At 33.8% G+C, this 13,698-nt stretch overlaps 1 protein-coding gene across 2 annotated transcripts in view; it reads left to right on the forward strand.

The window, feature by feature from the left end:
* The window catches only part of FAM185A (family with sequence similarity 185 member A), a 40,373-nt gene that overhangs the window by 7,458 nt on the left and 19,217 nt on the right, over positions 1-13,698 (forward strand). For both annotated transcript variants that reach the window (XM_007530804.3, XM_060196365.1), the window contains 3 exons: positions 4,597-4,689; positions 9,936-10,074; positions 12,592-12,633. In XM_007530804.3, coding sequence (XP_007530866.2) covers positions 4,597-4,689; positions 9,936-10,074; positions 12,592-12,633 — 274 coding nt within the window. The remainder of the gene's footprint in view (positions 1-4,596; positions 4,690-9,935; positions 10,075-12,591; positions 12,634-13,698) is intronic.

Below are 13,698 nucleotides of genomic sequence, written 5' to 3' on the forward strand. Positions count from 1 at the left end.
TTCTTGTTTTTTGTTTGTTTTTTGGTTCCACACAAATTTTTGGATGAGCTATTCAATTTCCTTGAAGAATGCCATTGGGACTTGACAGGGATTGCATTGAAATTATAGATTGTCTTTGGTAAAATGGCCATTTTAATAATGTTTATTCTTCCACTCTAGGAAGAAGGAATGTTCTTCCATTTCTTTGTATGATTCCCTATTTTATCAATGGTCTATAGTTTTCCTTGTAAAGATTCACTCCAAGGTATTTTATTTTGGGGAGTTCAATTGTAAATGGAATTAAGTACTTTAATTCCCTTTCCTCTCATTTGTCATTTGCATAAAGTGCCACACATTTATCACTGTTAATTTTGTATCCTGCTGCTTTACTATTGCTTCCACTAGTTTTTTTTACTGGAGTCTGGGATTCTCTAGGTATACTATCATGTCATCAGTGAATAATGATAGCTTGATTTCTTCCTTTCCAATCTGTATACCTTTGATATCTCTTGGTTTATTGCAATGGTGAGGACATCTAGGACTATGTTTAATAATAATGGTGATAGTGAACATCCTTGTCTGGTTCTAGATTTTCGGGAGAAAGCTTTCAGTTTTTACCCATTGAAGATGATGTTAACTGGTTTTTCTATATATGAACTTTATTAAGACTGAGAAATGGTGACATATACTGCTCTTGAGGAAGAATCAGTCATCTTTACCTATTAATTGCAAAATATTATCATTTTTAAACTTATAAACATTAATTAGAATAAATAATTGATTCAGTACTGAAAATTTTAATCTAATTTCATTTTCTTCTTACTGCTTTTATTTACACTCATACCTTTTAGAGTCTATCCACACAGGGGTAATTTCAAATCAATTTAGTTGCATAAAAATTGTAAAAGGTTAAAGAATATTCCCACATACTTAATTTAGCAAAACAAACTTGTTCAGATTCGTGTCAAAAGATTGTACTGTGAAATCTTAATGCTGAAAAACTAACTGGATGAAAATACAATATCGTTCACTCATCAATTACTTAGTTTTGTAAAATTTCATCTAGACTATTGTCCAATAATTTAAGAGTCTATTTTACACCAGAATTAGAAACTGCTATACTGATGTTTGGCTCTTTGCATTCATCTTTTGATGCATTTAATTATTCTGACTTTTTCTCAGATCAGTTTTCTTCTTGTCAGTGTGGGTATAAAATGAAAAATGGCTTCTTAACCTTGACACTATTGGCAGTTTTTGTTGGATAGTTCTTTGTTGTGCACTTAAGATAACAGTCCTTGGCCTGTACTTACTAAATGGTGATAGCATATGCCTCAGTTATGACAGTGAAAAATAATTTCCACACATGGCCAAATGTCTCTGTGAAGCAAAATTGTCTTTGGCGCTAAGTAAGGTCCACCATTCTAAGCAAGCCTTCTTCTGGTTCTTCTTCTTCATTCTAAGCAAAACCTCTTCTGGTTTTCTGTAGTTGGTGGTGTTTGTTTTGTTTTTGTTTTAATTTTGTTAAATCTTTTGGGGAGCATGGTTGGTAATAATTGATGAATACTGACATAGCAAAATACTCTTAAGTATAATATCTCGTTTGTGATCCCTTGGTAATGTAAGTTTATTTTTCACTCATTTTAAGGACTTGAACTGTATTTGATTTGTGTAATAAAACATGTATGGCAACAATAATAATAATAAGTACTATTTATTGAGTTATTATATACCAGGAATGCATTTAATGCTTAAATTATTTCCCCTTTATCAAGGAAGAAACTAAAACACCAGAGATTGAGAATTAATTTAATAAATTGAGCAGAAATTTGAACTTGGGTCTTTCTGATTTCCAAATTCATGTTCTCCACATTTCATATTGTATAAGCAAAGTACACAGCAATGCCACATTTACTCAAGACTTTTAGGATAGGTAAGTAAAAATTTTAGACACCAGACCCTTAACTCCGTGAATGCTACATAATTGCATTTTAGAAATTTGTATGATCATGTACATTATACTGAGTAGTTTCTGATTTATGTCAACTTTTTTAACTGTTTACCATTTTTAACTGTATTAACAAATTTTATGGTCTTTTCACACTTTTGGAAAGATAAGCTAGATTGTAACCATAGTTCTCAACATTTTTGTGTCTTAGTCTTAGCTCTTTAAAAATCTGTTCTTTTTAGAAAAATGCAAATATGTGTAAAATTTTGTATACACTGTATACATTCCACAGACTTTGAAAATTCTTATAAGCTAGGATTAAATTCCTTGATTTTAAAATAACAGCTGTCTTTGAGATGCTGTTTTCTATAGTTTCTCATTTACTTACCTCTTTGATTATATACAATTAGATTTCAAATTCATGTCTCTAAACATGAAGTAGTCTATGCTGTAACACAAATAGGTATTTAAAATTAATATATATATTATTTTTTTACTAGTCTCCTATGTAAAGCCACTCAAAAGTGTGTAGTTATTCTGAGCTTTTTTTTTCTTCCTATTTTTGATATTTCACTGATTTTGGTGGTAATGTGAATTTGCTTTTGCAGCTTTCCTTCCTCATTAGTGACTCAGTCTTTTCATAATTGTAGTATAACCACATATATGGCAAAACAAGATACTTTAAGAACATAGATAGAACATGTGATGTCTCTAATAAAATTAAAGCTTGTTTCTCTTAACTGCACAAAAAAAAAAAAAGATTTACATACACCACATTGTTTCTTCAAGTGGACCTATCTAATAAGCAGCTGTTCTGTGTGCTGATACTACATAAGACCAACCTCCACAGTCATGTAAAAAAGAAAGAAAAAAAATGGGAGGAGAACCATTTCCATTTATGAACATTGCATCTAAATGTTCACCATTGTATCCAAGTGTGTGGGTGGCTTTTTTCTATTCAATATTCTGTTCCATCTCTGCTTCTGCCATCTCTTAGAGCTTTTTTATAATCTGCAATCATTTGGTGAAAGGGCCAGAGAACAGAGAATGTACACTAACTCTTTAGAGGCACCAACCTGCAAATGAGACACAGTATTTTGACATACTTTCTATTGGTGAAGAGATCAAATTTCCAACATTATTGGAAAATAATATTTTTTCTTTTATTTTAATATCTTTTCATGTGCTGAATTATACTATTATTTTGGGGAAATGGCTTTTAGTGAACTAGTAGTTTCTGTCACAGCAGTTATGATCAAGTCTCAACATTTTTTCCTTTTTTGGTCTAGCAGAGGAAGCCAACTGGCTTATGATAAACAGCTAACTGCTGTTTTATTTATACCAAGAGGTTTTTTTCACTTGGTTGTAGTTTCTCGGAAGTGTGTGTTAGGAAGCATAACTGTCAGTGGACTATTAGCCTAAATACTATTAAAATCTTCTTAAAACCACTCTAACCATAAGAATTTTGGTTTTAAGGGGCTAAGCAGTGGCATACCTGGGTAAGTGCTCACAGTAGAGTGTGCAATGACCCAGGTTCAAGCCCCTGGTCTCCACCTACAGGTGGGTAAGCTTCACAAGTGGTGAAGCAGGGCTGTAGTATCTCTCTCTCTATCTATCTATCTCCCCCTACCCTCTCCATTTCTCAGTCTCTATCCAATAAATAAAAAATATTTTTAAAAAAGAATTTTGGTTTTAAAATCAAACACAGCTTGACTTTGTTTAGATTTTGTTATTTCCTGTGTCTTATTAAGTTATTTAAACTTAGTGACTCTTGATTTATTCCTCTAAAAAAAAAGGTAGAATCCTTTTTATTTTTATTATATCTATACCCTTTATATTATATTTTTACCCTATATGTAATTATACCCTTGTTATCTTATAATTTTGTAGATCAATATTAAATCACTAATAAACATTTGAAAAAAAAATAGGATCCCCAACTATTTGTGTTGTTGTAAAGACTAATTTATGGTTCTATAGTGAACAGTGTATCTGGTGCAAAGAAAATGTCAGAGCGATAAGCATTATTAATATGATTGCTAATAATGATGAGAACAGTGACAGTGATCACCCTTGTCTTCGTTATCACCACTGTGATCTTTGATTACCAAACCCTTCTATAATGCTGCTGGACTATTCAGGTATCTCTTATTCTACTTGAGTTCATAAGACTTATTTAATCACTTTAATTGTATAATATTCTTTTCTATGTTATTACAAATAGTGCTTTTTTTAACCCCCCCAAGCACAGCTCAACTCTGGTTTATGCTAGCACTGGGGATTAAGCCTAGTATTTTGAAACCTCAGGCATGAGAGTCTCTTTGCATAACCATTATGTTAAATAACCCCCCAACATTTCCTTTTTTATTCCTAATTTTTCTACTGCTGTTGCATCATTATTTAAAAGGAAATGTATATGGGTGGGGAGCGAGGTGGTGGCACTTCTAGTTAAGTGTAGACATTACAGTGCAGAAGAACCCTGGATTCAAGCCCCTAGTGCACAGCTATTGCTTTTTGTCTCTATCTCCCACCTCCCCTCTCAGTTTCTCTGTCTCTACCCAATAAATGAATAAATGCAATACTTAAAAAAGAAATATACAAAATGCTAGAAATTTTTATAAGTCAAACATAATTATTCTCTTTTTCTCTGAGTTTTTGTATTTGTATTTTAGAGTCAAAAATTAAATGTGCAAACAAAAGGAGGCAATGTGACCTGTCTGGGAACAATTTACGGAGACATAGATATTCATGCATCAAAGAAAAGTGTAAGTTGAAACTTAATTTTATTGAAGAAATATTGTATTAATTATAGTACTTTTAGGTGTTTGTAATTGCAAATCAACATGTGTATTTAATACATTAATCTCACCACAGAAGTTCAGTTCTCTTTTTTAAATTTTATTTGTTTATTTATTTACTTATTTATTTATTTTAATCACACAGACAGAGAGAGAAAGATCAGAGCTCTGGCTTATGACTTGGGGTCTCAGAACCTCAGGCAGAAAAGTCTGTTGTATAGCCATTATGCAATCTCACCAGCTCTGAAAGTTCAGCTCTATCCTTCCCCATCTAAAAGACCACTTTTGCCAAATTTTCTCACCCTTTCTCCTCCTGATAGCCACTAGTTGATTGTGTAATCTTAAAGTTTATTTTGCTTAGTTCACTCATTTGTTTGGCTTGCTATATGCTATATGTAAGTGAAATCGTATGATGTTTGTTTTTTACTGAATTACTTAACAACATAGTTCCCTTTGTCTTCATTAATGTTCAGGATGGCAAGATTTCATTTTCTTTTTTCATAGTTGGATAGCATTTCATTGTGTATATATACGACATCTTTATCCAGTGACCTCTTGATGGGCACTTGACTGTTTCCACCTCCACACTATTGCAAATAATGCTGCACTAAACATGAGGGTACTTAATATCTCTTCAAATTAGTGGCTTAAAAAAATTACAGTAATTGTAATTTTTAATCACATTGGTTCACACAATGGGTAAATTTTACAAATGATGTAGCATAACATTTCCTTTTAATACATTTTAGTTCATTAGTAAATTTAAATTTTAAATTGGGAGTATAAAATTTTATAGAGTTTAAATTATAGTTTGCAGCTTAATAGTTTGACATTTAATTTCTTGTTTGAGTCAGTAACAACTTTCAGATATTCTATTTCATGTTTATTTTGTCTTTGTGATCATGGATTAAAATTGATCACTAAGGATCCAGTGAGTAGAGTGCATGCTCATGTGAGACCTGGTTCAGTACATGTTATCACACAGGAGCACTATGGACAGCATCAAGGAAGGTCCATAAATGGTGTAATGGTGTTTTGTTGTCTAACCCTCTATTTCCTTTCTTAGTTTTTCCTGTCTTCTTCCTAATCTAGGGATGGAGAATAAAAAAAATTTGATACAGAGGGCCTCTAAGTGCTTTCTTGTATGCTTAATACCTTGGTTCATTTCCCTGGTTCCACACAAAAAAATTTTTTTTAATAAAATCTTTGAAAAAATGATCAGTAAGTAATCATACTGTTAAAGGGACGGGGGGATGGTGGCTCATTGGTCTAGAAGTATGATTCTCGCTTAGGGTGAAAGGGATGGGGGAGGACAGCATCTGTCCCCCATTCTGAGAGTCCGTCACGCCACTCTCAACAATGAATTGGAAACGAGCATGATTATTCAAGTAAATTAAACTTTTATTAAGAAACATGTTAGGGCATGAAAGAGAGAAAGAAACTCACTTACAGGCTTGATGGTCACATGGTAATCCTGGGAAAGTGAGAATGAGCCCCAAAGGTTCACCCCTTTAGAGCCAAGGACCCCCACCTACACATGCAGCCACTCCCATTTCTGGATGGTGCCTTCTCTCCCTCAACAATACTATCAGTATTGAAATTAAATTTATCTTAAGTGTTATTTGAATATTTTCCAAACCCTGTTTACTTTGCCATTAGGCAATTGAAGGATGAGTTTGAAAACTCAGTTTTCCTTAGTATTTTCCACAAGAGGGCACCACTAGTTAATACTGCTGTTCATCAAGAGCTTTATACTTACTAGTCATTAGATATTTTGGTTGTTGTAAATAGACTATTTTTTAGTTGACTTGCTATTTCTTGTGATTCAGAGTAACATTAAGAGTATAAAGTATTATAATATTTTAAAACAATTGATAATGTTCTGAGAAAAATCTGTCACCTTTTCTTATATTTATATAGCTTCTAAGGATTTTTGAAATACTTTTATTAAATTTTGTGCTCAGCTTTATTCATATTGTTCACAGGGAGGGAGTTGTGAGTGTATCTTGTAAACATACCACTTGTGTATGTGTTCTGTTAGGTAGTTTATTATTAAAATAATTAAAAGAAGATCATAACAATTGTTTCTGCTGTTACTACCTTTTGTTTTCTATCACCTTTTTTTGTACAACCTATGGAGACTTGTTAAATCCAAACATTTAATTTTATCCTTTAGAATAAACTGGGGAATTTAAAAAAAAAAACTTTCTGACATTATGTGGCAGGTGTTAGAAATGGCATTTAGTCTCACTTCTCATTGCTGTGGTCTTGGAGGTGCTAAAGGGCAGGAAGACAGCAATTTGACTCCTTCAGCCTCTGTCCTTTAAATGACGACTTGCTTTTGTTCTTTGAAATTATGTAAATTACCAAACTATCATATTTGCATTCAAACATAAATGTCAAAGACAAATTTGAAAAATCTCTTGTGTATTTTTATTTGTTTTTTAGTTTCCTAGAGAGTAAAATATTTAATGCTTGATGAGTAAATAATTTCATGGCATTGTCTATATACTAATGAGGAGCTAGCTGAAATTTTTTACTTTGGAGGAAGCTAATCAGATGTGCCCTTTTTTCAGTTTATTACGTATTTCACCTCCCCATTTTACATAATAAACCTAGGCTTAAAGAAATTAAATATGCACAGAATCCAACAAGTAGGCTCAAAATGTAAATGAACCTTTGATTCTATAAATGCTTTCTCACTGACTTCCCAGTTTCACTCTATGCAGTTCACATCTTGTTTAAGAAACAGCTATGTGAAATAGATCCTTAAAATACAGCCTCTTTTGACCCCCATCTTTTAAAAATATTTATTTATTTATTTATTTATTCCCTTTTGTTGCCCTTGTTGTTTTTATTGTTGTAGTTATTGTTATTGATGTCATCGTTGTTATATAGGACAGAGAGAAATGGAGAGAGGAGGGGAACACAGAGGGGGAGAGAAAGATAGACACCTGCAGACCTGCTTCACCGCCTGTGAAGCGACTCCCCTGCAGGTGGGGAACTGGGGGCTTGAACTGGGATCCTTATCCCCAGTCTTTGTGCTTCACACCACATGCGCTTAACCCGCTGCACTACTGCCCAACTCCCTTGACCCCCATCTTTTTCCACATATTTAAAGTTGGTTTAACCAGCAACTATTATAAATCAAATTTGAGATAGAAGGGTACTACCATAATCTGATTTTTAAAAATATTTTATTTATTTAATAATGAGAAAGATAGGAAGAGAGAGAGAGAGAATCAGACATCACTCTGGTACATGTGCTGCTAGAGATTGAACTCAGGACCTCATACTTGAGAGTTCAATGCTTTATCCACTGTGCCACCTCCTAGACCACTTTAATCTGGTTTTTAAAAAGACATCTAAACCAATGACAGATGAGTGACTAAGGAATTTATGGTACATAGAGTCAGCCATGTTTGACCAAATGATCCATGTGCCTCTCTGGTTCATGTCTTTTCATTTTCCTGATTCAAAGTTTAAAATATTGGAGGCAGGGAGAGAACCCCTATTAAGATTACTTAGAGTTAGGGAGAGGGAGTTTTTAAATAAAACAGTAGAATAAAAATCATTGATTTGAGCCTTATAAATGCAAAAAAGAAGAAGAAAGGAAAAAGTTACAGGACATATACTCAATGGAGCATACTATTCAGCAGTTTAAAAAAAAAGACAATGATGTGTCCTTTGGGACTAAATGGATGGAATTGACAGTTATGATTAGTAAATTAGATTATGATTAGTAAAGTAGGAAAATGAAAGATAACCAAGAGATTATTTCACAAAAGTATAATATTGAGAACTGAAACACATTAACTTGAAAACAAAAGGGATAGGGAAGATGTATAGTCAACCCACAGTCCTGGGAGAACTATGGTGGTATTTTGTATTTTTTTCTACCTCATCCTTCTTATCATGCATAATGCTTGAGGTTCTTTAATTTGATGTTTATCTTGAAGGATTCATTTTGCTATAATTTATATGTTACCAAGTGGCCTGCATTTCTCTGAAAGACAAGACTGTGAAAACTACAGTGGTTCTTCTTGGAGGAGGGAAAAGTGAGAGCTGGTGGGGGGAGGACTTTAGTGGTGGGTACTGTGTCAAACTATTCTCCTATAATCTTATGATCTTGTAAGGTATTATTAAAGAACTAGTAAAAATTATTTAAATGATGAAGTCACCTTCTTGCCCATATCTTGGACAGAACTGAAGGTATTATGTTGAGGGAAGGGACATCAGCCAGAAAGAGAAGAACCAATACAGAATGACCTCACAGTTAGTACTTAAAAAACAAGGACAGTAAGGGAACTTGGACTGAGCATGGTATATTGCACCAAGACAAGGGAGTATGGAGAAGGAGGAAAAGGAATGGGCAGTGATAGCCTGGTATATGATAAGGAAAAAGGGCCTAGGTTGAGGGAGCCTGTGTCTTCCAGATACCTCGATACCTATCCTGAGGAGATGAGAGGCTGTACCTATATGTTAACACAGTGGATAAAGTTTTGGATTCTCGAGCATGAGATCCCAAGTTTGAATGCTAGTATCCCATGTGTCAGTGATGCTTGGCTCTCTTTTTCGCTTTCTCTTATTAATAAATAAAACTAAAAAAGATACAGTATTTTAAACATACTTTATAATATTACATAGAAAATATCAATCAGAATAGATGTAGCAAAAGATTATGTAGAAAATACTAAACATTATTAAAAGAAATTAAATATCTAAATAAATGGAAGACTGTGTGGTTGGAGAGCAGAAGTCCATGAAGTGTTGTTTTTTTTTTTTTATGCCTCCAGGGTTATTGCTGGGGCTTAGTGCCTGTACCATGAATCCACTGCTCCTAGAGGCCATTTTTCCCGTTCTGTTGCCCTTGTTGTTGTAGCCTTGTTGTGGTTATTATTGTTGTTGTCGTTCGTTGTTGGATAGGACAGAGAGAAATGGAGAGAGGAGGGGAAGACAGAGAGGGAGAGAGAAAGACCTGCTTTACCACCTGTGAAGCAACTCCCCTGCAGGTGGGGAGCTGGGGGCCTGAACCAGGATCATTATGCCGGTCCTTGGGCTTTGCACCACGTGCGCTTAACCTGCTGCACTACCACCCAACCCCCAGAAGTGTGTATTTTGATGTCGTTAGCCACTATTTCTCTAGGTGCCATTTTGACTTTTTCCCAGTCGTTGTTTTATAATGAACTGATTATAGTCTTTTCTTTTACTAGATTGTGACTGTAGATAAACTACAGGGAAGTTCTGTTAATATATCTACTGAAAATGGTTTGCTGAAAGCCAGATATCTTTATACAGAATCATCGTTTCTGTCTTCTACTACTGGTGATATTTCATTGGGAAGTGTGCATGGTAAGTTGACCAAGGACTAACATACCTCAAACTTATACACTGTAATAGATTACCATTTCACTATAGAATAAGAATGATTTTCCATAAGTAAGTTGACCTCCTAAGAAATTAATTGCAGACTAACCTTTACAAGTTCATAAAGTATCTCATGATCTAGTTTATTTTGGCAAGAAATTAAATATATTGCTCTTACACATAAAGCTAATTTTATTTTAATGAATTTTCTTATTAGAGCCAACAACAAAGAAATATGTACATAAATTATTTAGATGAGAAGTCAGTGAAGCAGCATTTTAAATAAAGATAAATTCTGAGTGGTTTTTTTGTACTTTACAAAGCCTAAGGATTAAATAAAAATATTCATGTGGAATCTATAGCAAATTGGTGCTAATCTTGGTTAAAATGTTCATTTATATTCTTGAACTGATACTAGCTTCCCTCAGTACTGGAATATTTTCTATTTTCTCTGATTGCATATCTTCCTGACTTAAAAAACATGTCTGCTGAAAAGTTACTTTACTAACTAACTTGTTATTTCAATATCTGTAATTAAAGAAGAGAGCATAATGGTGAAATATGGCATGTAGACAAATGGCAAAAATATAACAGAGGGCATGCTGGTATTCCATAGTACTTGCAGCATGCTTCTTAAGAGTATATGATTTAAATTCAGCTATGTTTTCTGATGTCTATATTAGATAAGCTGGAAAGTCAGTTCTCTTGGCAAGGTATCTGCTTAATTGTCTTTGGGAACACTTTTCAGGAAGTACATAATTAAAGTCCCCCACCCATATATTGGCCTACTTATTTTACTTTTTTAAAAAAATATTTATTTCCTTTTTGTTGCCCTTGTTTTTTATTGTTGTTGTAGTTACTGTTGTTATTGTCTAGTACAGAGAGAAATGGAGAGAGGAGGGGAAGACAGAAGGGGAGAGAAAGATAGACACCTGCAGACCTGCTTCACCACCTATGAAGCGACTCCCCTGCAGGTGGGGAGCTGGGTGCTAGAACCAGGATCCTTACGCGGGTCCTTGCACTTTGTGCCACCTACACTTAACCCACTGGGCTCCCGCCTGACTCCTTCATTTTACTTCTATAGTAAAATTGAACTTTGGCAAAACCTCGTAATAACTTATGCTTAATATGTAAGCATAAGTTACTAGGGGGTACTTAAAAGCAGGGCTTTTTGTACTTTGTACATTGCAGCAAATTGACAAGTCTTGTTATTTAAAGAAGTATTTGGAAAAAAAAAACTTAGAGAATGAATATTTAGGTACTAGAAATAATTCTTAACACAAATAGTTAAACCTCATCAAATATTACAAAATTATGGTCTTGAGTTCAAAATAGTTTGAGGACAAGTTTGTCTAGATATGAACACAACAATGTCTAGATAAAGCAGATCATTTTGCTACATATTCATTTATTTCTATACAATTGCTCCTTAATAGTTCTGGTGACCTGTAATTCTCTTTATTTTGATAATGACTTTTATATAAGTATTTTTAACTGTTAATTGCAACTAGACATGCTATTTTTAATACATTCATTTTTTTGTTTTAGTTTTTTTAGTAAGCAGTGAAGCAGGTATCTTTCTTCACTGTATCTCTCCTACCCCTCTGTTTCTTTAATCAAATAAATATTTTTAAATAAATTTTAATTTGTTATAGTTTGTCATCATAGTAATATAGTTACACTTTATTTTGAAGCAGTCCTCAAAATAGTTTGGATCTCTTGCTTATTTAAAGTAGCTGAAATGGAAACAAATTGTTAGGGATAACAGTTCAGTCATGATTTTTTTTTTTTTAATTTATCTCCATAGTCTTAACAGTTGAAATGAGCAATTACCTAACTTCCTACTTCTCATCTTTTTGTTCCTTCTCCCCCAAAAATGTACCAAAAGGACTCATCTTTTAGGGACATTGCTCTCTTTGGATTATGAGGGCACATACACTGTATTAACCTTAATCACATTTCTTTTAGTGAAGAAAAAGAAACATGCATTTATCTGTAAATTGATAACTTACTTTTACATGTAACCATAACAGAATGAACAGTTGCTTGCTAAGAAAAGCAGTATATTTCTCGAGCACTGGGGTTTGTGGAAAATTACATAATTTGAAAGAGTAAGCACCCATAATCTTTGCAGACCATATGATATATGCCTTATTGGGAAGAAGTTTCTATGAATAGCTACTGCTCTCAAGTAGTTGCTTTTTAATTTTCAGTGATTGTAAATGGAGTAGGTAAAACTAAAAGAAAAAATAGCCTGGCCTTTTTGTATTTTACAGAGGTTGAAGGTGTTGTGGAAGCAGAAAGTTTGCATAGATACCTAGAACTAGTTATGTCACAACTGAAGCTAAATCTCTGACTAGGTATTTGATATTATGAAAAATTATAAAAATTTTATTTTAAAACATCATGGATATCCAGTCATGTTTTAAGATGCTATATAATGTATTTTTCTTTCTGGATTCTCGCTAGTATATAAAAATATCTTTTTTCTGTCTTTTTTAGGTAATATAACTGTAAAGAGCAGCATGGGTAACATCACAGTAGGTATGTGCAAAGCTGCTAATTGATGGGGGCTAAGTAAGTGGTGATGTACCTGGTTGAGCACATATTATAATGTGCAAGGACCCAGGTTTAAGCCCCTAGTTCCCACCTGCAGGGGAAAAGCTTTGTGAGTGGTGAAGCAGTGCTGCAAATGTCTCTCTGTCTCTCTCCCTCTCTATCACCCCCTTCCCTCTCAATTTCTGGTTGTCTCTATCAAGTAAATAAAAATAATTTTTTTTAAAAAGCTGCCAGTTGGCACTTCTAACTGCTTTTAAAAAACTATCAAGACATGGAGAGAGTACAGTGGTAATGCACAAACTTGTATACACTTTTAGTACTATCATAAGCCAACATTGGGCTCTCTCTCTCAAAAATAAATTAATGTTCAAAATAAATATTAAATATTTCTAAAAGTCATGTTTGTGATATTTTATTAATGAGAATAATTAAAGTCTACCAGTTAGCTACTAAACCTGATATGAGTCTGTTCAAGTAAGCAGGATAGTTTCACTCATGTAAAGTATAGATTATTGAAGCATATGGACTTGCTTGCATACTGTTGTGACTGAATAAAGTCTCAATGGTTCCTGTCTTTGCAAGGCCCAGTGAGGAATTTGAGAAATTAAAATTAATAGAGGCAAAAGAGTTACCAAAAATATATTGATTTGTAGGACCTTGAGAGAGATTATCAGAAGCTTCAACATAGTAAAATGGGTATTTAAAATAGGTTATCTGATGAGTTTTAAAAGATTCAAATGTTAGGGGAAACGGGAGTCCAGTGGTAGCGCAGTGGGTTAAGCCCAGGTGGCGCAAAGTACAAGGACCCGCATAAGGATCCTGGTTCAAGCCCCCGGCTCCCCACCTGTATGTAAGTCGCTTCACACGTGGTGAAGCAGGTCTGCAGGTGTCTTCCTCTCCTCTCTCCATTTCTCTCTGTCCTATCCAACAACTATAACATCAATAACAATAATAACTATTGACAATAAAATAATAAGGGCAACAAACGGGAATAAAATAAATATTTAAAAAAAATATTGGGGGAGAAACAGGTCCAAAAAGGATGTCAGA

The sequence above is a fragment of the Erinaceus europaeus genome, chromosome 8, assembly GCF_950295315.1.
Source record: "Erinaceus europaeus chromosome 8, mEriEur2.1, whole genome shotgun sequence".
Classification (NCBI taxonomy): Eukaryota; Metazoa; Chordata; class Mammalia; order Eulipotyphla; family Erinaceidae; genus Erinaceus; species Erinaceus europaeus.